Source organism: Epinephelus lanceolatus, chromosome 16 (genome assembly GCF_041903045.1).
Source record: "Epinephelus lanceolatus isolate andai-2023 chromosome 16, ASM4190304v1, whole genome shotgun sequence".
NCBI lineage: Eukaryota > Metazoa > Chordata > Actinopteri > Perciformes > Serranidae > Epinephelus > Epinephelus lanceolatus.
In genome coordinates, this window is record NC_135749.1 from 18,263,819 (window position 1) to 18,287,431 (window position 23,613).

The 23,613-nt window shown below is 44.0% G+C and overlaps 1 protein-coding gene across 2 annotated transcripts; it reads right to left on the bottom strand.

Annotated features, from left to right (window-relative positions):
- Positions 1-1,014: 1,014 nt before the first annotated feature.
- On the bottom strand, positions 1,015-23,342 carry LOC117263590 (ankyrin repeat and IBR domain-containing protein 1-like). 2 transcript variants are annotated; one of them, XM_033637129.2, is made up of 21 exons: positions 23,192-23,342; positions 19,396-19,749; positions 14,073-14,244; positions 13,821-13,952; positions 12,957-13,148; positions 11,004-11,121; positions 10,652-10,872; positions 9,759-9,847; positions 8,705-8,849; positions 8,260-8,420; positions 7,880-7,968; positions 7,489-7,619; positions 7,201-7,335; positions 6,924-7,010; positions 5,709-5,775; positions 5,464-5,609; positions 3,950-4,128; positions 3,725-3,776; positions 3,496-3,549; positions 3,215-3,338; positions 1,015-2,580 (listed from the first exon to the last, which is right to left on the bottom strand). In XM_033637129.2, the coding sequence occupies exons 2-21, from the start codon at positions 19,581-19,583 to the stop codon at positions 1,106-1,108; spliced, it is 3,957 nt and encodes a 1,318-aa protein (XP_033493020.2). In that variant the 5' UTR covers positions 19,584-19,749; positions 23,192-23,342; the 3' UTR covers positions 1,015-1,105. The 2 variants fall into 2 exon arrangements, with proteins under 2 accessions (XP_033493020.2, XP_033493019.2); XM_033637128.2 differs by having other exon boundaries at positions 1,015-2,583.
- Between the last annotated feature and the right edge of the window lie 271 nt (positions 23,343-23,613).

Here is a 23,613-nt window from a genome sequence, read left to right on the forward strand (position 1 = left end):
AGCTCGACAGGATTTAGATAAATATGTCATTTACTTAATGTCTCCAGGAGTTTTTATAATACAAGCGTATAAAAAAATGAACAATGACATTAAGATGATAATGAGATTTTTAAAATATCGAGATTAAGATAAAACATAAAAGTTAAAAATTAATCATTTACAGCAGAAATGGAGTGCCAAGTGTCCACCTCCCCCTCCTAGGACTCATCCTACCAAGGAAGGATCCTTGACTCTGAGAAACACCCGCTGTATTCCTACTGACTCTTAGCTGTCTGACCTGTGACCTCCCTGTGCAGAGGGGCGAGACGATATCTCTTCTGGAGTGTTACAAAAGAATTATTACCATCATAAAATCTGATAAGCACGTTGTACTAGCTCATCATTAACCGAGCACAGTTGTATCGTCATCCTTTGCGGCCTACCAAAAGAAAACATCAGTAGTGTGTTGGCTCTCTATCAAAGCAGGCACAGTGTGCATGAAGGTCCAAAAATCAGAATTAGGCCCTCTGATTGTACAGTACGCTAAACAAGCTCCAAGGTTACAGTTATATTCGTCATATATTTGGCTCCAGGAGCGCTGAACGGGCTCGTGGTTGGGTCGGTGTGTTAATTAAAGTGTGAGTATACGAGGCAAGTTTGGATTTCAGCATGAATCAGCACCAAAACTTGAACAAACTGAGACAACATAGAGGAAATAAATTAAAAAAAAAACAAAAAACGTGTGCAGCATTTTATGCGTTATGATATCAGTAGCTTTCCATTTATGTACTCTGCTTTAAATACTCGTTTGTTTCAAAAGAATAGTTTGTCTGCTTTTAGAGCGGACAAAAAAAAAAAAATAAATAAATCAAACTGCGTATGACATCATCTTTACTGGACAAAGTCCGCAGGGTTTTATGTCCTCTCTAGATACAGTATAATACAGCATACAGTAAACACTTCAAAGACTTACATCTCTCATCGAGGCATCACCATTATCTCTTAGATTTTTCCACCAGTGCTTCTCTCTCCTAGTTTTTACTTTTCTTTCCTCTTTCACTTTCATCTCTCTCTTTCTTCCTCTACTTAACATTCAACCTTCTCTCTCCATGTCGCTCCGTCGCCGTCACACCAGGTGTACTTGTTCCTCCCACTCCTCAGGTGATTGGTCCCCCTCCAACTGAAGGATGAGGTCTAAGTCTCTCTCTGTGGCCGGGGCAGTGTGTGCAGGACTGTTTCCACGTTGGGAGTGTGAGTACGGGTGTGTGTGCGCTTCGTCCAGCGACAGGTCAGCCACACACCCTGCACCCACACCCTCCTCGCCAGCTTCTCTGTTTTCCAGCTCCAGAGTGCTGGGCCTCGATGTCTTCGGGCCCTCCGCGCCCGCAGCACCTAGACATGGACTCACCGACCCTCTGTCTGCCTCTGGCTCGCCCTCCAGGGGCTGCCAGATAGGGGCGGGGGTCACGTCCCTGGAGGTCTGGCTCTCTGACTCAGTCTCAGTGTGTGTGTCAGGGGAGGTGTCGGACTCTGTGGTGGGTGGCGAGGGGATGAGGGCCAGGCTCTGCGGGTTGTTCTGGGGGTTGATGTTGTTGTTAAACCAGGCCATGATGTTGTCCAGCAGCTGGGCACTGGCTGTGGGGTCCAGGGGCTCCAGACTCTGAGGGTCGCTGGGGGTGAAAGGGCCCCCTGGGGGGATCACTGGTGAAAGCAGCAGCTCCGGCTCAAGCTCTGGAGACGGGAGGCACAACTGGGCAGGCGGCTGAGGGTCGGATTTGGGTGGGCGTTCAAGAGCGTAACCGGAAGGACGCTCTTGAGTGTATGAGCTACTGTGTTCTGGGCAGGGGTTGTAAGAACTGTCTGGTTTTGAGGTGCTGTCATACAGGGCTGCGTGTTCCCGGTTACATGAACTAGGATGGGTGGGGTTTGGGGTGCGTTCAAGTGCACAGGAGGCAGTGTGTTCCGCCTCAGCCAAATAACCACTGGAGTGGCAGTAACTGGGATCTGTAATGGTGATATGGTCAAGCACAAATGGAGTGGTCAGTGCATTCTGGTCTGGTCTATGGCTGCAGTTGCTATGAGCAGGTTCGATGGTGTAGGGAGCAGTGAGTGTACTGTGGTTGTATGTGTGGTGAGAGCAGAGCTGCTCCTGTGTGTGTGTGTCCAGGTCGTAAGGAGTAGTTATGTTCCCCAGTTTCATAAGGCTGTCTCCCAACTCCAGCAGCTCTGCACTGAGGGAGGGAGGCGGGGGAGGCAGGGGGAGGGCGTTTGACGTGGGAGGCTGGGAGGTGGAGTCTGTCCTGTTTGGGGGGCGAGGAGGATCCAGGAGAGAAGAGGGGAATGAGGGGCCTCTGGCCCCCGGAGGACCATCTGTGTTGAGGGAGTGCAAAGCAACATCACCCAGGTCTCCCGTGGTACCTGGCCTCCTCTCCTGTCCTCTGTCCAGTCCACGCTCCAGCTCCACTCTCCCCTCCATCCCTCCCTCCAGGCTTCTCTCCCTGCGGGACTCCTGAAGGGACAGCTGAATGGCCAGAAGGATGTTTGGATCATCTTCGTCCAGCGAGCCCAGCGCTCTTCTGCGGCCCTCGCTTCTCTCTGGACCTTCTGGAACACAAAATATCACATTAAAACAAGGACTGCATTATGAAGCTTGATTACAAATTGATCCCAGTGATCAATGTGTCCGTGTGCTTCGACCAGACCAGATTTATGGAGCAATAACTTAAAATGCCATTTGCTGGATGTCTGGTGTGGTGACAAATCAAAATTTATAAATGGAGGTAAAGGATGGAGGTGGATTAGGGTCCAGAGTTGGTGCACTGTATGTGCTCGATGTCAAATACAATGGCACCTATACAGCGCAACGTTAGGCATGTTTAGACTGAACAGTTTTGTGGACTTCCTGAAACAAACTACCCACTGGGGAGCCCCCCTGAGAACTACATATATAGCTTCAAGGGGATTGTTTTTTCAGTTTGCATTCGCACTGCCAATAGGACTCCTGGTTCCTCTAGCGCTGGGAGAGTACCTTATCTGAAATGGGAGCTAAGAACTACAATTGTTCCTTGTTCCTGCGGTGCGAACAAAACAAAAAGGGGGTTTCTTACAAGTATGAAAAAGTTCCTCTGGTCCGAAATCAACTATTGAGTTCATTTCCTAAATTGCCCATACTGTATAGGGACCGTTTCTGTAATAAAGTGCTTTATATAAGGCTGTAGTAAAAGCTTTGGCAGACCTGTGTTGTCACTCCTCCTGCTGGTCTCTGGTGTGTTGCTGCTGCTTCTAAGGTTGTGCAGACTCAGCATGTCTCCTCTGCGCCGCGGTCTGTGTCTGCGACGGTACTGGATGTCAGCATAATCCTGCAAAGAGTGATTCAAGTTGGGTTATTACAAAACCAACTCTAAAAGATGTGTTACAGGTCTACTCTGTATCGAGCAGGTTCATAATCTTCAGCACATGAAAAACAGAGTTTAGCTCATGCGTGTGCAGAAAATGCCAGGAACTATAATGCATTACCTGTGACTGTCTCTCCCTCTGATCTGCTCCCAGTACAGAGTGATGACTCCCCATCTTAACACACACACAAGCAAACTAAGTCAGCTGCAGCCACAGTCATGCATTTAGATGACCTCATACTGGAGTAGGTCACTTAGCGCAGGTTTAGGGAGTGGCATCAGCTGGGCATAAACCAAATAGTTAGTAAACAACAAAAAGTGGTTTTTCAGTGTATGATGTGACTGTTTACCTCAGGGGAGGCAAAGCCAAGGTACTCAAAGTCCCATGATCTTCTAGGGTAACTGAAACAAACACAAGAATGTTTCACACAGTTAAACAATGACACACATAAAGCAGATAACAGCTTCATTTTTTTTTTCATTTTCAGTTTTTAAGTAGTTTGTAATCAAATATTTATACTTTTACTTGAAGGAGCATGTACTATTGGAGTATGTGTGAGCGTGTGTATCATTACTTCCTGCGGGGAGGATCGGGAGAATCATTGGGAGCGACGCCTCGGGCCACTGATGCCAGGAATTCTTGCCTCTTCTGCTGCACCAGACGGGCCGCGCTGATTATCTTGTGGCAGGGAGTCCTCAGGTACGGCCGGTTGACCTTCTGGGCAAGATCCTCCACAACCATCTCCAGGTCCGTCTGAGAACAAAGACAACATCTTAAAGGCATACTATGCAGGACTGGTCGCTTACTGTTTGGCCCCTTCAGAGGGCAGCGGTGGTCAAGTGGGCTTGAGAGAACAAAGAAGTGACTCAAGAAAGAAGAATTATTTTCTAATTGTTTCACAGCGGTTACGTTCTAAAGCACAAATTAATGCTCCCACACCTCCAAACGATCCTGCAGGAAGGTGCTGCATTGCCAGATTTTGTGTGAATTCAGCTGAAGCGCATGCTACATCCTGTCAGCTTGGCTTCTCTGCTCTGTGTGCGTTGTGTGGCTTAACCTCACCTTTATTCAAACAAACACACAGACCTGCAGCTTGTATCCACAGAGCAGAGAGGAGAGACGGGATAACTTTGTGTAAGATTATATAAGGATATTTTGGGAAAATCCTGCAAAGTATGCCTTAAACTTCCATCGAATTTTAAAGAAGAATGAACCACTCTTAATAACTTCTACCACTGACAACACGAGCTGAGTGTTCTTTATCTCACAGGAGATTTCATCCAATTTAAACCAGTGTAAGTGTATGAAAAATATATGAATGGACCTGTGGTGGTTCTAATGCTTTTGCAGGGCTCTGTTCTGATTAACTATACTGAACATCAATCACTACAATCTCAAAATTCTGTTAGACTTAAAGAAATTTTGTCAAGCTACTGCAAATAAGCCAAGTTATGAGAAAATGTGGGGCACGTATCTTTCATATAAAAAAATAAATAAATAAAATAAAATATAAAATAAAAATTAAATAAATTAAAATGATAAAATAAAATAAAAACAAATAAAAATAAAATAAAAATGTTTGTTATAATGCAAATTACATTAGAAACAAACATTAAGAAAAAAAAGCAGTGCGCTTCATTTGTAATGTTTGCACCAGGCTGTTAAAACATCCAAAATACAGTTTATAGCCTGCACCAACACTGAAAAATGTGTGTGTATGTTGAGGAGTTTTGTGTATAATCTCCAAAGAATATTTATCTTATCCAGTAAACACAGAATCTCAACAACTACAGGCTCCAATTTCTGTGAATATTTATATGAATATTCATGGACCAAACGGACAAAAACGATTTTGCTGACCCTTTCACTTGTCGCCTGGCATCACCATCAGGCCAAAATACAAATCTGTAATTTAGAAGTACAAAACCATCAGGGTCGAATTGCCACAGAATTCACTAACAGCACTTTGTTTGTCCGAACCAGTTGAGCCAACCGGTGAGGTCTAACGAACGCAGCTGTCTTTAGGGATCACTGCAGGGGCTATAAAGCTGTTTGTCTTGTTCATGTTACAAATATGTATTAGATTACCTGCATGAGCTCAAATATCTCTTTCTGGGTGCTGCCTTGTTGCAGGAAAAAGCCGTATGGGTAAGAGCACTTCAGGACGCGGCGCGTCTTCAGCAGCTCACTCACACCGTCCTCAATGAACCGTGTGTCTGGAGGAGTGCCTTCACCTGCACCAAACAAGCCAGTGTTATAATGCAGAAAAGATTAATGTACTATGACTATAACAAACTGCTCTATACACTTTGGATCATGTAAGAGAGACTTACGGCAAATGAAGGCTCTGCTCAGCTGCTCCATCTTCTCTTTAGCTGTTTTAAGCAGCTTTTGCTCCAACTAACAGACAAGAGGAGAGAATGCACATGTCCAACATTTTATGATTATCACACTGAGACGTATGAGTGCAGCGTCCATTCAAAACGTGCCTGGTCAAGTCAGGCTGATTGCTTGTAAGGTTACTTATTGTTGACTGTTGTCAGCCACAGCCACGCTGTGCAAAGGGCAGCACTTGAACTGGCACTTAAACCCTTCCACACAACTCTCACACACCACAAGGGCCATCCTCTCATCAGGAGCTGTGGAGACTTTACTGGCATTGCTTAAGTAGCCACTAGCACTTCACACAGTTGACTGTTGTGCACTTCAGTTTCAACAGGCCTGGTCGAATTATTCTCCGCCTGATGGATACTTTGATTCATAGAAGTTCCAATTTGGAGCAACAGTTGCAGAATGTTTGCACCATTCACTTTATTGCCGTTTACGATCCTGCAATAACACTTTAGCTTGTAACTAATCATGGACACATGCCCATGCTACCTTCACGAATGTGACTACGTAGCTGGCTGAGATTGAAAAAAATATATTACAGATTTAAAATGTTGCAGTGTTTTAATAGCATATATACTTACTTTTATATACATACTTAATTTTTAAAAATATTTTCGAGATTCCTCCATGTACCACCAGAGGGAGCTTGTGTACCATCAGTGGTGAACGTATGTAGTTTGAGAACCAGTGTGCTAGAGTATATGCATCATTTGCTATCAGCTAGTTATTTGAGACCAGGCTACATCCAGGAACAAAAGTGTTTCTTCTAAAAGTTATATTGCTAATTGTTGAAATGTTTGAGTTTGCTACAGTGGAACATATCTGGTCTCTCTTCATCTGTTGCTGAATATACAGAGAGCAAGCTGTACCCAGTTAATAGGGGTCTCCTCTCAATACATTACATACTGTGTACTTCTGGCAGCAGTACAGCACTACTAATAAATGTGTCCCGTAGATCCAAAGAGCTCGCACTCAACAACACCATACTTCCTTGGATCCCAGAGATACATCCGCCGAGTGTGAAGTTATTGAGAAAATTGAAGGAAAGACAGACAGACCAAGATTCTTTCCATTTTAGCTAGATGTCTCAAGACGCGTTTTGGAAAATCAGCTTTGCATTGTTTTGGATGTGTGTGCATGTGTGAAGAGTGTATTACCTTATAACTGTGTTCATGATTCTTGAAGCGAGTATAATAGTGCATGAAACGATCCAGCTCCTGAAAACTTTTGTGCTTCTTTTCTGCCTGTAACAAAAAGCAACTCGATGTCACTCAAATGGCTTGGTGTGTGTGTGTGAGTGAATGAGATGCTGTAGGGCACTTTAACAGTGTACCATCTGGATGGAGGTAGATCTTTGGAGTGGAAATGTGAGCAGCTATATGTCTGTCTGTGTGAACATATTCTGTTAATATCAGTGAGAGCTTGTATTAGAACCTCCACAGTCATCTCCTTGGACTGCTCCTCTAGCTGTTGGATGACCTCATAGCGGGTGCAGCGATAATAGCCTCCTGTTGATGAGCTGTGCTTCTTCCACTCCTCCAGACAGATCCAACAGAAGTCATACTTACACTGCGACAAGAGAGAGCAGAGTTAATTTCATAATTCTAACCAAAATTCAATAAATGATGAAATAAAAGTACAGAATTATTAATAGTGTGTGACCAGAACAGTGTTTATACAAATGATGACACACCCAGCTGACAGAAAGATTAATGTGTATACCTTGGCACACTGCATATGGTTGCAGCCCTCATTCTTCTGAATGGGCGACTTGCAGTTGGCACATGGTTTTGAATTGGTCAACAGCCACAGGCAGTTAGCAGCATCCTCATAGGCCTCACTCACACCTGCCACTTTGGGAAGCACACACACAGACACACACACACATTAGCAACACATCAACTGTCCAACACCTGCCCTACAGATACACACACAAATATCAATGACCTGAACACCTGCCACCACATTATAAAAGTACACTAGACACATCCTGGTAGGCCGTCCTGACAGCTGCTGTTAACTGCCTTGTTGTGGTGCCAGATTACTGAGGTGGAGCTAAAATGATACCCAGTAATGTGAAGCAAAACACAAACAACACGGCAAACAGACTTACACTCCTCAGGCTTCATCTCTGTGACTTTCTGGAGCCAGTTCCTCCACATCTGACAGTCACATGGCTCATGGGCCTCGCCAAGGCACTCCCTGCAGACAGGGAGGGCAATAAACAGAGAATTAGGTACAGTACAATACAATGAGCTGAGTCTAAAGCAGCATGTCGAACTGTCACTCATTTATTGAAAGAGACACAGAAAAAGGAGAAAGAAAAAGGCACAAAAAAGGTTCTGATAAGATTATTTTGTTGGTCTGACAACAAAAACAAAAATAAAATAGTTGCCTTGTGTAAGTTTGTAGCGCAACAACACAGTGGCCTCATCTCCCAGCTGAGTTGAGTGTGCAAGTGTGTGTATACAGCCAATAAATCATAAAATGTACCAGCAGAAGAGGTGACCCTTGCCACAATCGACAGCTGGGGAGGGAAGCAGGGGGAAACTGTGCGGGTCACTGTCCCCGGGGCCTGGTCGGGTGAGCCGAACCGCGCGCTCACAACGTGCTGCAGGACACCATCTGATGGCAGGATTGTTCTCCACAAATGCCTGTGACAGGGAGGGAGAGAGATGGGAGAGAGGAGGAGAAGACACAGATAAGTGATAGAGGATACAGAGGTAGAAGAGGAAGAAGAGAACACAAGACAGGAGGGAATGTACAGAGCAGAAGTGTTTAGGAAATCCCAAAAAACAACAACAAAAAAACAGGAAGAAAAAAGCAGAAACAAAGAAAGTTTCATACAAATATGCAGCGAGAAAACAGTCACACAAATTAAATTAAGTTTCCTTCAGCTGTGGTAATCCTTACTGAGAACACGAGTGGGTCTATTTACCTTTATGTCAAACTGTAGATATCGCTGGTCCATCTCTCTGGAAACAACACTCTCTATCACATGCACCGGCACCAACTGGTAGCACTCATAGGCCGGGCAGAAGATATTGTGTGCATCACCCTCCTGAATTTTTACATTGAGGAACCTGAGAGACACAGACAAAAGAAAATTGACAACCAGTCTAAGCTACATTTTTGTCTTCAGCAACTGTGTGTTGAACATGTAACCAGAACAAAAAGGGATTGTTCCTGTTGCCAAACGTCCCATTAATATGAGAAATAAAACCACAAGAGTTTCCCGAGACATAGTGAAAAAGTATTAAATCAAAATTTGCAGAAGAGAATGACGCCTAGACTGACAGGGCCGTCGCTCAACGTCAGTACATGATATCCCTGTCTTTCCCTGTCTGACGTCATTCTCAACCTACATTAGAAAATTGCTCGTTATAAAATAAACTCGTGCAACATACCTTGAAATATGTATTTAGTCATTAGGGCTGAGAATGTGTTACTGATTTACCGTACTTCCTTTATATCATGTAAAAAATGGAACCAAAGGTTATTAACATCATATTTATTCACTTCACATGGAGCTACAGTTAATACTGAATTATGTTAAAAGTTTGCAGAATGTGTTAGTGTCTCTTAATAAGTCATCATAAATCATCTTTAGAAGGAGCAGATGTTATCTTAAGCTAGCTCGGGCCATGTTAAAGTTAATAATATTTTAACAGTCCAAAAGGCAAGCTAATTGCTAGCGTGCTCGGTTGAAAAGGAAAAAAAAACAATGCTTTCAGATGGCTGTCAGAGATGGCAGAGGTATGATCACATGATCACATAATCCCGTTTGAGCTATAACAGGTCGTGTGTTCCACGTTTTATTTCCCAATTGCTGTTGGAAAGAAGAATAGAGTACCGTAAACAAACTTATCATTGGGAACCACGGTTTGGGTTCAACGTCGGAAGCTGCACCCATAATTCATGCAGGGTATCATGGGGGCTAGGAATAAGGTGGATATATCTTTCTATATATTCACACAAACACAGGTCATTACCCTTCCCAGCATGCTCTGCAAAACTCGTGTCCACAGGACATGTCCACTGGATCCTCAAACACTGAGATAGAGCAGAGACAGATTCCACACTGCAGGGGGGCAGAAGATAAACACGACACATAACACATTACAGTATATTCCTTTAACATGACATTAAATATTTTTCACTGTTGTGTCTTTATCATCACACACACAGGGAAAGGACAAAATAGCAGCAACGTGTATACAACGTGACGCAAAGCAATATAACAACCTGCAATAATTTGTTGAGATTGCATTAGATTTTATTGCTGCCATCATGTTGTCATATTACGGCCATCAAATATTGTTTTTTCCCAAAAGCCCACACAGCTTCATCATGCTTTTCAGACAATATTAAATCCCATGCATCACCTAAAATACACCCTTCTTCACCGTTGAGGAGTCTAACAACTGCAGGTCTAAACACTGTGATAACCTGCAAGTTAAACCTCAGCCAGATAAGTACTAGACCTGTAATTACTCCTGCCTAAACAGCAACAGTGGACAAGAGGCTGATGCATATGTGCAATACCAAAGGGTAGGAGTAATAATCATTGCTAGAGAGATGGTCTATGACCTCTTCTGTTCTGGTAAGATTAGACATTAACCTACTGTAATCAAGCAAATGAGACAGTTCAACTGATAAGATGAGTTTGCAATATCTTTACAAACTGCAGCCCAATCATTTAGGTAACCTGTCAAGGCATGGCTCTCATTTATCTAATGATTTCCAATAATCCTGTCACCACAACCTACCCATTAATCTCTCATTTATCAATTAAATAATCCCATTCACTAAACCACACATTTGTTGCTCTGTAATTTAAACAGTGATGCAAGATAAAAGCTTAAGTCATCACTGGGTATCTCACCGAAGCCAGGCCCTCCTCTCCAGGTGTGAGGCAACTGTCGGTCGGGGAGGTGAGGGTGAGTGTGAGGGGGGAGCGCGGGGTCCTGGGGGTGCGAGGTGAGGGTAGGGTGTCCCAGGCATTGTACCCGCTGGGTGGTGGGGTGGGCATGGTCACACCTGAGCGCTGGCAACAGCCCTCAGCGTCTGACATCCAGGCTTCCAGAAGTTTTTCCCTGTCCCAGTCTGAGAGAGAGTGGTTACACATACACATTTAAAGGCAGGAAGTAAGCCTGTAATTTTCTCTGAACATTGCAATCACACCGACAGTGCTGTGAGGGTTTCTGAACGTCACATGAATGTCAACTTCCACACACCATGTGCTCGGAGCAGGGCCTCAGCGGTGAAGAGGGGGGCTTGCAGCATGTCTGCCGTCTCTACGATCAGCATGTCCTTCAACCTGCGCAGGTCCTGAAGCTTCAGTCCCTCATAAGGCTGAAATGTTAGGAAATACAGAGAGAAATAAATGAACAGGAACAAGACATGGAGGAGAAGGAGAGGAAGCGACGGGGAGAACAAGAAGATGAGGGAAAGAAACGTCAAGACACAAAGAGAAAGGAGAAGACAGTTTTTTAACACAAACATGAAAAGTACGAGATTGAGATACATTTGAGGAAGTGAAACAGATAATGTGAGAAAAATGGAAAGGACAGGGATGTGGGGCAGCAGGGGTTGGGGGCTGGTGACGGTGGGAATGAGAGATTAAGTATTAGCATAGATTTGGCTGCAGGAGGGAAGATCAAACTGCTATCAGTTGGCAGCAGCCACTGCTGGAAGACTGTGCTGGTGCCCCGTGTTTAACTAGGATCCTGGGAAACATGGGGAGAGGTGTGTGCATGGGCACACTTGTGTAACTATGCTAAAAACCAGTGTACGTTGTGACCTATGAGAGAAGAGGTGTGTCACATGAGTCACATTTTCCTCTGTAAACACAAGCTGATGAAAAAGATTTTTTCATGACTATAGGGTAACTTCCATGACTGTAAAAGTTTACAATTCAAATTGAATTAATTTGGCTTTTTCTACACAAAGTTGAAGCACCTGACATTAAACATTAACACCAAACAGGGTTTCCCACACATTCATTTATTTGTGGTGTCTGCCACGATTCAAACATCTGCCGCCATGTTTTGATCAGTGTGCTGGGTCTAAAACAAACACAAAAAGCTGCTCCCTTCATACATCGATCTGATGTGATCAGCTCGGATTGTTTCAACTGATCACTTATCTATCCTGCGACTCAAAACTCCACAAACTGCTATTGAAGGGAAAAGAGAAGAGTTCTGCCTGTGCTGTATTCGCTGACCCAAAAAAAAAAAACTCTGTGAAAAGTACTGCTAACACAACCACAACATGTCGAGAATGGCTTGATTGTGTGAACTGTGGTCCTTGATGTAAAGAGAGTAGAAGATGTAAAGGTCTGTGTGACGAATAGACATCATATTACCAACAAATCAGAAAGGCACTGTTTATGCCTTATATGGTTCTTGGGTGATCAGATCACATGTGGGCAGCGCTTAATACAAGTGTAAATAACCACCAAGACGCATTGGGATCCGATCACTCAAACCATTTGCCGAGGGGATCTGGGACGCATTAGATCACATATCTTTGTGGTGTAAACGCTTATGCATCTCGACAAGGACTACATCATCAATGCAGGACGTGATGGTTGTTTTGGTGACAGCTATAACTTGCCAATTTTACAATGAGTTGGACAGTGTTGCGTGACCGTCCATTATTTTGCTCTGTGGAATGAGACATGTTGAATTGTGCTGACAGCGATATCTCCAGCTGTACCAACACAACTGCTAATGTGACTAGCTAGCAGCTAGCGAGGATGGGTGTGGATATAATAACTATGCACAGGGCCCTTCAATCTTCTAGCGGAAGTGATGTAGGCAATAACGAGTGGTCACCTGGAGACACGTAATGGACACAGGTGTGAACAGCGATGCGTCTCGACTGTCTACTTGTGCGCAGAACACTAACATGCATGTTGATACCAGGTGCAAACAGGCTCTGATAAACATCTAAATAATCATAAGAATCATTCCACGTCAAACTGCTAATTATAAAAATGATATAAACAGGAAACAGAGGACTCACGTTTCCCAGGCCAGATACTGTAAGGACATTTCCCGTGAGTGAATGTTTAAAAATGAAAACTGACTGACTAAGATCCACAGCCTTAAAAGGCATAAAAATAACCTATTTATTTTCAGTCCAGCCAGCAGGAAACCCCCCAGATCTCGTAACTGAGGTCTCACCTCCTTGTATTGCAGCAGGTTGGTTTCACCATGTGTGTCTGTGTTTGACTGCTGAGCTGAAGAGGAGGAGAAAACCATCTGTGACTCCAGGCTGAGGGCCAGCTCGGTGTGGTGATGCCGCTCGGCGTGGTCACATGGTGTCAACTTGTCTTCGTCCTCCACAAAAAGGTCCGCCTCGCTCTGGATTAGCAGCTACGGAGTAGACAGAAAGAATGGGAGAAAAAAAGGGAAAAAAATGGATAATGGAGAGGGACAAGAAATTGAAGGAACTTGCAACAAAAGAGAACAAAGGAAGCGAGAGTGGAGCAGACAAAGAGACAACAGGAGGAAAAATGTGACGGCAGAAAACAAAAAATAAATAGGAGAAAGGGAAGTAGACAGTAACATGTAAAAGATGAGGGAGAGAAACCACAAGGAGACGAGAGGGAGTAAACAGAACAAGAGTCAAAAGGAAGTATAGTAAAATGGCGAAAGATTGAGGTGTGGGCAGACAGTTTATGAAAGAGGAGAGGGAATGAAGAGAAATGTGTTCAAACTTTGTATCTTAAAGGATAATATCTGGGTTACATTTCCCAAGGCAGCCTATATCACAGTTGAGCTCAATTTTCTTTCAATTCAGGAAGTGGATTTTCTTTCTAACTCAAATGCTGTAAAATCCTGAGAAAACAAGGGAGGGAGCAGTACTTGGATCTGACAGTAATGGAACATAAAGCAGATGCTCCTGATGCAAGGACTGGCATAATACTGTCTACAGATTTTACTGGCTGTAAAATCAAATCACACAGAGTGCAGACGGATCCGCCATGCAGAAAACAAAGCTCCCCTTAATGTGAGTTCCCGAGTGGTCCGCACACTTTCTCTCACCTCCACACAGCTCTTCATGCCTGCAGCAGCAGCATAGTGCAGACAGGTGCTGTGGTGATTGTCGGTGGCATTGACATTGACCTTCTCGTACTGGCCTCCCTCCAGCCTGGCCCCCGTCCAGCTCAGGATCATCTGGGGGAACCCACAAACACACACACAACATTATTTACATTATTCATATACAGAGCTTGTCAATACACTTTTCTTTTCACACCAACATGTAAGTATGTCAGTGTGTTTGCGTGTTTGTACCTGCAGGCAGTCGGCACGACGCTGCTCATCCCTCTGGGGTCGGGCCAGTCGTGGCGACAGTGCTCCCTCTGGCAGCAGCAGGATCTGCGGGCCTTGGCACAGCACATGGAGGCACGTTTCATTGTGCACATTACGCTTGTTGGGGTTTCCCTCTTTACTGAACAGGAAGGACCTACAAGACGCCGGCAAGAGAGAAGGGATTCAATGAAACAGGAGACGGAATAAGGACAAAACAGAGGAGTTCAGACGTAAGGTGAAGAAAAACCTATGGCTAGGGCTTGTTCAACCTCTGGTCAGTTGGTTGGTCATTATGCTCTTGTTCAAACTATTGTTGTTGGTAGGACAAACACTGGTGTTACTTTCATAAGGCTGTGTGCCCATCAAAGTGTATTTTCCCTGCTGAAAATGCCAAGCCGGGAGCCCTAGAACACTTTCAGCCTAGACACGGAATATCTGCGGAAGTAAAAACGTCAGCACGAGGTAAAGTACTCGATCTGGCCCTTGCTCTGGATGAAGGGAAGGCTGAAGTACGTAGCAAGAGAGGAAAGACCCGCCAGTCTGCCTAGCCAGCAGGTGTTGTTCAGCACTTGCACATGCACGATGTGACAGTCTTTGTGGTATTTGTCCCATTCCACTTTCACTATGATTGGACAGCTGGGTAAAACCTGACAGTGACAAGCGCAGCATTTTGCCCTAGCTTGAAAATTTTTCAACTCTCGCTGACAAGAAAAAAAAAAACAGCAATTGTGCAGCACAGTGCCTCGTCACGCTGCAGGCATTGTTTAGCACAGTGTATATGTAGCGTTTCCATTTCAAAGCATAAAAAAATACGCTTGCCCCAGGAAAAAATGCACTCGGTTCACTGTGGCCAGTTTAGTTAGTTTAGAGATAATATGCAGATTTTTTACCCTCCACTGACCAATGGATTAGTTGAAGAGTAGGTAGAATTTCAGTCAACCCAGATTTTTTTTGATTGACTACAGCCCTACTGACAGGAACTGAAAGAAGGCTTAAATCAGAGGGTGAAAGGGAAGGTGGATGAGACAAGTGAAGCTTACTTATGAGGGAGCTAGATGTGGAGGAAGGATTGCATGGAGATGACATGAGGTATGGTAGCGAGATGGATTGTGAGATGAGTGTTGGGGGGTAAGAAGAGCAGAAGAGAGAGAGGGAGGAGGAGAAAGATGGCAGAATATTGACTATTTCTGTTTAACATCTCTGAGATAATGGACATGCTGGCTGGCGGGTGCGCACACACACACACACACACACACACACACACACACACACACCAACTCACACCGTGATGGATGTGCCAGTCGTACTGAGCGCCAGGCTGTGGTTGCAGTTCTGTTTAGAAAATACTTTTTCTCTGCTCTTTGTCTGTCAAAACCTCCATTTACTGATTAGCTTTCCATTCTTTTATTTGGCTCCACCTATATTCTGTTTTTTTCCTCCTTCAAGTTTATTTCTACACTTCTACTTCCATCTCTCCTTTTCTATCCAACCTTTGCTTTTCCCCTCCTCCTCTACAATGTCTCTTTCCATTGTCTTTCTTTTATCTGACATCGTTTTCTACATTATCCTTATGCAGCTGCATGTTAAATTGTCTTCTTTTTTATCTACAACATAATAGTCGAAACGACTCTCTCGCTAATGCAAGTTAAACCAGAAAAGACAATAATAGGATGTAATAGGATTTCCACTGGTTGAATACATACAAAAATGCTGTAAAACCTCTCCCACTCTGCTCCCTGTGCAGTAGCCACTATTGAATTTGTGTTTGAATGTTTCCTTATTGTAAAGCCTTTCAGCCTATTCTTCCTCTGCTGTCCTGCTCTTCCACTTTTGACCTTCTTATCCTGTCAGCCACGAGCCCCCGAAGCCTCCCCCTAATGACAGTGCACTGCCAATTCACCCACACAGCAATAATCACTAATTATTCCCCTCTCAACTACAACCCATCACCCCCCACCTCTACACACACATACACGCACAAAGCCCTGTGCTCAGGATGGATGGCCCTAATATCTGTCTACTAGAAACAACAAGCTAGGGGACATCACATGTTTTGCTGCAATTGTAAAGCACCAAAGCTTTTCAGACCGTGCAGTAATTTGACGAGGGCAGGAAACCTCAGGGGAGAGTTAAATCGTTACACTGAAATTCTCAATCTGTTTGTAGTGTATGATCAAGAAGGAACCAAACCTGCCCTATAGCATGAGGACACACATGACATTAAAAAAGGAAGTTGCTGCATGTTGACAAAGACATTGGCTTTGTGTCTTGGCCTTCTTCACACAACAGGAAGTCAACTGTTAACAATGAATGACCAAATCACTGTTGTTATTTACAAATTTCTGAGACTGTGTTCTCAGTTGTTATGGAGGAAGGGTTACACTTCCTGAACTACGCCCATTTTCCCAGATCTACTTGTGATTTCCGAGTTTGAACATCTCATGCGATTACTATCCAATCCGACCCATGGAGACAACTAGAAGAGAGTGAACGTACGTGAAGCAGACATATGTTAAAAATCATCTGAAAAACAGACTCTGCATCTACCAGCCGACGCCTGTCCTCTGTGAGTCTTTATTTTGTCTGAGATTTCTCTGTCGTCTATCCGCTTGCCACTGTCCAATCGAGCTGTTTGGAACAAAGAAGCATTTCCTCTGATACTTATCAGGAGCAGAGCGTGGCGTTCAGCACGCCTCTCTGGCCCATTATAGGTTAGTAGGAAGGGACACAAATAGCACACCAATTGATTCACTGTGTTATATTCACAGACTCGGACACATTAAGCAGTTGTGGAGTCACAGTCCCCCTCCCTTAAAAACACACACATGCAAGTGTGCACACATGCAGATGCACAGATAATTGACTGGCCTTTTCAAACAGCTTCCCCTGACCCCCCTTGTAATCACGGAAAGAAAGGGCAAGAGAGAGGAAGAGTGCGAGAAGGAGGAGGAGGAGGTGAGGACGCCTATTGAGTCACTGAATCAGCTGTCTTGGTCATGGCCAGCAGCCTGATTATCCCTGCAGGGGGTTAAAAAGACAAACTGGTGTCTTGCTCTTTGTGTGTTTTTTTAGTTTGACCCCTTTCTTTTAGGTTGTGTTAGACTCAGTGACTCCACTTTATTGTTTCTCTTATGACAGACGAGTCGATCGTATCCAACGGAGGGTGTGCTGGTGTGTGTGTGTGTGTGTGTACACCTGCTTCAAGCAAATATACATGCAATGAAACTCCTTACAGCACAACAGCCATGCAGTACATTCAAATTTCTTAACGCTCCTGAAGTGGCACTGCAGCGATTTGGAATTGCAAATCTACACAGCTGAAGCAGAGACATTGACTTTTAGTCCCTAGCAAGGAGAAGAGCTGCAATGCAACTCAGTGGTGTTTTTGGCTCCTGATTGGCCAGATCCTTCAAACTCTTGGTCCCAAATTTGTAACACATGCTTTCTGATTTAGGACGCATTCACACTGGTGCTATTTGGTCCACTTTACACGAACCCCAGTCTGCTTCCACGGATAGTTCAGTTCGTATGAAGAGGTGAGAACACTCATTCGAACTCTGGTGCGGACCAAACGAGCTACCCTGGTTCGCTTGGTTGGTTCACTTGCGAGTGAACCCTGGTATGGTTCGCTCACAGTGGGAAATGCAAACGGACTATACAGCAAGCCAAAGAGAGGAAGTGAACCAAAGAGAGGAAGTGACGTAGACACAGTGCATTTTGAGTAGAAAAAAAACAGCCATGAGCATGAACTGAAAGAAGCAGTTTTTAAATTGTTTAGCGTGAGGACTGCAGCACACGGATTTAATCAGTCGGCGGATCAGTATCGCATCAAGGTTAAAAAAAAAAAAAAAAAAAAAAAAAACTGCGACAGAAATATATTAAGGTCCATGACTGAGGGGGATGGTTTATCGTTTTCGGTCCTGGCCAATCGACGGGTTTTCGTCTTCCTCATGCTTTTTTTCTTCCTGGTCAGTGGTCGTTTTGGGCAATACCGCCCCCAAATGAGCAGCTGTTGTAACTGCTTGATGTTGTTCAGGCAGTTTGGTCTGCTTTAAAAAGTGCAGTGTGAAAGTGAACCAACCCAATGAAAGTGCGAAATTTTTCGGCATTCCCCGCCCAATCTAACCGAATCCCCCGGACTACCCTGGTGTGAATGCGCCCTTAGATTCTTACAATAAGGGCTCTAACACACCAAGCTGTCAGGTGGCCGTTGGTCAATGTCGGGCCATCTGTGAGTACCTGTCGCCCAAGTTTTTCAGGGGTGTACCACAGCTTTGTTGGCCGATTCGGCATGTTCAACTGGCGAAACCAGTTGGTGAGAGATTTCACTATGATTTGCAGTTTAGCTCAGTTCACAAGAAGAAAAGTTAGGCAAGCAAACAACTGAAGTCAAGAGATCGTGAAATCTAAAGAAGCTTCTTATATTACGTAAAATGATTATTTTTGTAGCCATTGAGCTCAGTAACAGTCGGCCTTCATTGCCACTACTTCTTTGATGACGATTTGGTGTGTCTGGGCCTTTAAAGTGGCAATGAAGCAATTTAGATTTACAAATCTATGCAGCATAAGCAGAGACATCCTGAGTTTTTTTGCCTGCTAAATAGCCAAGTCTTTAAAACTCTTGTTCCCAAGTTTGTGACACATGCTTTTTGATTTAAATTCTAACTCCAAAGCACAATTTGCAATAACCCTGATGATACTATTTGAGTTATTTTCTCACACTTTAGAAAACTTCCTCCAGAACCACAGGAGACAGTTATACAGAGTAGTCCTCCTAATAAGGAGCACATTGAACTTCATGTGTAAAATTAGTGGAGTGCCTCTTTCATGTTTGCTTCTTGGCGAGACTCTCGCATTTGCTCATTCTAGTAATTGCTCCTTTTTGAGGCTGTAGTTTGCCGTTTTGTTAATCAGTGTCTGTGTTGCTCTAATTGCATCTGATTGCCAGTGTTCCTCATGGCTAATGCACTTTCACTGTGTCTGGCATATGTCAATGTGACTTTTGAGACTTTTCACCTTGTAACATCATTAACATAATTTGACAGTATATGCGACTGGCCTCCTCGGTACAAAATGTCCTCTTTCTTGCCTTAAAAACACAATTATGAAAATGGAAACTCTCAGAAATCTATTAAAGCTGACATCCTGCTAATTGTTATTCAGCTTAATATGACTCACTTGCATAACTGTATTGGATAACTGCTTAACGACATTACAAGCCACAGCCTCAAAGGTGATAGTCAGATTCAATCAATCTGACAATCTCAACCCAATCCAGTTAAAAAAAACACATTGTTTTTTTTACCTGAGCAGACGTGTCATGGCGTGGCGGCAGACATAGTGCAGGGCCGTGTTGTGCTGGTACTGCTCTCCGTATGATGCATTCGGGTCCAGGCCGTCCCTGAACTGAGGGTTGCCTTCATACAGCTGCCAGGCCAGGGCCTCGTCGCCACTCACCAGCGCCTTTCGGAACTTTGTGGCTGTGTTGCCCATGGCTTCAAGCTTGCAAAGGGCTGCCTAAAGGGAGCTGTGGCAGATGCCCGTCTGCCTGCCTTCCTGCCTGCACCTCCCTCCTCCTCCTCCTCCTCCTCCTCCTCTTCCTTCTCCCCGCTCACCACAGGTCACAACTTAGAGCAACATGGTTCAGTGTTGTCCTGCCCTGTAAGTAAAAGAGGGAGAGGGGAAGATTGATTAAAGGAAAAGGGTGGTGGAAAGAGGGACATGAGGAGAGGAAAGAATTAGAATGAGTGGGGGAAAAAAAAGCCTGGTGAATGTAGGAAAAAGGAGAGAATGACACAAAGTGGGAAAGTGAAGAAGAAGGGAGACAGGTAGGAGGAGAGAGCCAGTAAAAGCAGCTCAATCAATCAAGTCCATCCATCGATCAGCTGATGTGCTGCAACGAGGATGTTATCTTACCAGAAATAGAGGGAAAAACAGAGGGACAGGAGAAAGAAGCTCTAAAGGCATGGTGATAATTATAAAGAGGGCAGGCGAGAGGGGAAGGTTAATGATATCCAAGCCATTGATTTGTTAGACAGTTGATGAAAGGCACAGTCAATAATATCACAGCTGGTCACTGTGACTCTGGTTAGCTTGCATTTGTGAAGAATTTGCATACATTACACTGTTTACATGCCTGTCTACTACTGACGATATTAAAGTCTAAGTGTGTGTGAAACTGTGCAGCACTAGCACGCTGGGCCGAAACCTGTTTTACTTTGCCTCTCAGGCATTACACCAAAGAATCACAAGAATCACAGCTATGGCTGCTACAGCTGAGTTTACTCTCCCAGAAACAGTTTATAAACCTTCACAAGTTATCTTTTTATTGCCTTCCTACCAATTCAAAATTTACTTCTCTGGCATGACAAGAATTTTTATTATCTCAAAAAAATAATTCAACATGCAATACAGGCATAATAACAGTGTGCTGAAACAAACACACACTCTTTCTTTGTCACATATTGTACATAATCACTATCTTTATCAGTGTGTTCTGCTTCATTTCCTTCCTCATCTTTCCTACCTCTCCCTTTTCTTTCTCACACACAAACACACACAATTTGCGCTGTCTTTAACAAACAAACACACACACCATTACATCCTGTAATGAGTGGAGTCTGTATGTGAGTGCATGTGTCTGTGTGTGTGTATTGGGCCGTTGAGGGTATCATTACAGTCTTCATTCTATGGCCATCTGTCTGGCCCTCACAAAGAGCCTCTTTTAGCCTGGCTACAGTTGGCCGCTGGCTGGCCGGGCTCTGGAACATTTGAATAACGTGGCTGGCTGCCTCCCCTCCTCTGCCTCCCATTTCTATGCAGTGACAGACAGGGGCACAGACAGGGAAAACACGCACTGACAGACGGCGGCATACGGGCCGCGCAGAAGCTGCAACCACTGGCGAATAATAGCCAACATCTTTCAAGTTCTGCTTCTGTGATGCATGCAGCAAACCGGACCTTGTGTGTGTGTGTGTGTGTGTGTGTGTGTCTGAAGTGGTGGTATTGGTGGTAAGGGGGGTTACTATAGTTAATAGGTCAGTCTGTCTGCTTGGCTCTCTGTTTTGTGCACACTGGTTTACTTCCAGTTCACTTCACTCCCCTGTGCATCTCCGCCAGTCTCTTTCTGTCTCTTATACTAAATAAGGAAAGGAGGTCCGCACATGGAGGAACTCTGGAATTCCAGGGAACGCAAGGTTTGCACTTGGCAGTGACAGTTCAATTATGTACTATTACGAAAGCTCTTTGAGCCTACACGTCATTCTGTGGTCAGGTGGAGCGAGGCTGAGGAAGTGTATCACTCCTTGTTGACAGGACACTCGTCCTGTTAGCTGTAAATCCAGCCAGGAACTAATGTATGTTTATAACTTATGTTTGGAAGTGAAGAATTTTAAGTTACACATATACCACCAGTCTACACAGAACAGGCCTCCAGTCCATACGGTATTCCCCATTTTAGGTAATGTGATAATTGAGACTTAATGACTCATGACCTCAAGAATCCCAAACCCATGAATGTTGTCTGGAAATCTTTGTCTGATGATCCCTGCTGACAAGAACTCGAGTCATGACACTCTTGGTTTCTCAAAAACCCAACCAGCAATACACACATGTAGACAAAATTAAACATCACAATGATCTACAATCAATGTTGTAATTTATGAAGACATTTTGGGTTTGATTATCTTGGTACTTTTTTATAGATATATACAAGGGGTTAGAGCTGGTTAGTCACTAAATCAATCTGCAAGTGTTAAAAAAATTTCCAACTAAAAACTATTTTTAGGGTGAAGATTTGCTATTTTATTAAAAATCATTTTAAACTGACCACCATTAGGTTTTGGACTTTTGACATTTGCAGACTAAACTATTAATTGATTAATCAGGAAAATAGATTTAGTCAGATTAGTGTTGCTAATATCCATTATTTTCACTGTAAGAAAACATAAGTTATTTTCTCTCATAAATGCTTAATGGTTTGATCAATAAAATGTCAAAAAAATGGCGAAAAATGCCAGCAGCCCAAAACTCAAAGATGTTCCGATATTCATTATAGTGATATAAAACAGAAAAAAAAGTGAATCCGCACTTTTCAGAAGATGAAAACTGAGTGTTTGGCAGCTTGATAAATGACTTAGTGATTGAGTCATTACAAAAAAGCAGTTGCCAATTAATTTTCTGCCAATCAACGAATTGAGTGATCCTTTCAGATCTAATGACAACAACCATTAATTGCAGTGCTACCAGGGGTGCTGGCTGTCATAACAAGATATTAATATTATCATGATTTGAATCTCAGCTCTTTGGTAAGTTTTAACAGTCTGGCTGTGATAAGCTACAGCTATGACTGACTAGACCTAACTTAAGTACATAAAGTCCTGCCTGCCAGCACCTTTCTACTTATTACTGTATGACTATCACTTTTACACCCCTTACAACAAACACCTACTGTGGTGCCTTTACAGCTATCAAAACTTGCTGTCATCTGATACACAAGTGAGACACCTCTGTCAAAGTGTGGGTGGATCATGCTCCTGTATAAACTCACAAAACCAGGTTGTCAAAAGAGACATCAAACTTCTATGGGGGAGCTAAAGTCAGGAAAGGGCTGCATAGTGAGATACAGTGTAAGTTACTTCAATAGCACTCCGGCGTTTACCAAAATTAGCTAGGTCACCGTCAATCAGCCACATATTCAGGTCAGACCTCGTGTGGTTATCCCTGAAGAAGTGTGTCAGCATGAAATGGAGCACAAAACAAACAGAAGCCGACTTCTCTCTGCATGTTTCTGTCCATGCGGCCCCTCGGTTAAAGCTCCTTTGTTCAACACACTGACAGCCTGTGTGAATAACCATAACAACGGGAAAGCGAGCGTTAGGTGTACGCTGTCCGAAATGCTGCCGATAAAACGCTCTGCCTTGGGTGGTAACGTTTTCCAGCGGCTGTGACGGCGCCGTGGGAAAACGTTAACACCCAAAGCAGCCTACCTTCCTGCCGTTACCGAAGCTAGCAAACCGTCTCTCTCAGGTTAGCGCGTTGTGTTAGCCTCAACTACCTCACGCTACAGCAGGACAACAGCAAATCTCCACCGTTTTACTTACACGGTCGTTTCACTTGGTCAGTAGACGCACATTCTGGAACTTGCGTAAATCGAGGGCCATTATCTTATCACTGTCATTCGCGTCCCCGGCTGCTTTTCCGCTGAACCATCCTCACTGCCACCGGACCCGGCGGGGACGATGATGATGCTGCTGGGAGCGGAGGGGCGAGACTGACTGGATCCTTTCAGTATGTTGTTGTGGCTGCCAAAGAGAGAAGCGAACTGCGCATGCTCGGGACCAACTGTCACACGGAGAGCTCTCACCTGATTGGTCGGTTGTCTGGCTTCGTTTAGTGTACTGTTTTCTCATTGTAACCTTTAATATGAAATTGTATTATACATAATCATTTGGGAAAGTAATAATTAACGGGATAAAACAGAAAATGTACACATTATTTGTTAATGCCTCAAAAACTGGAGCAA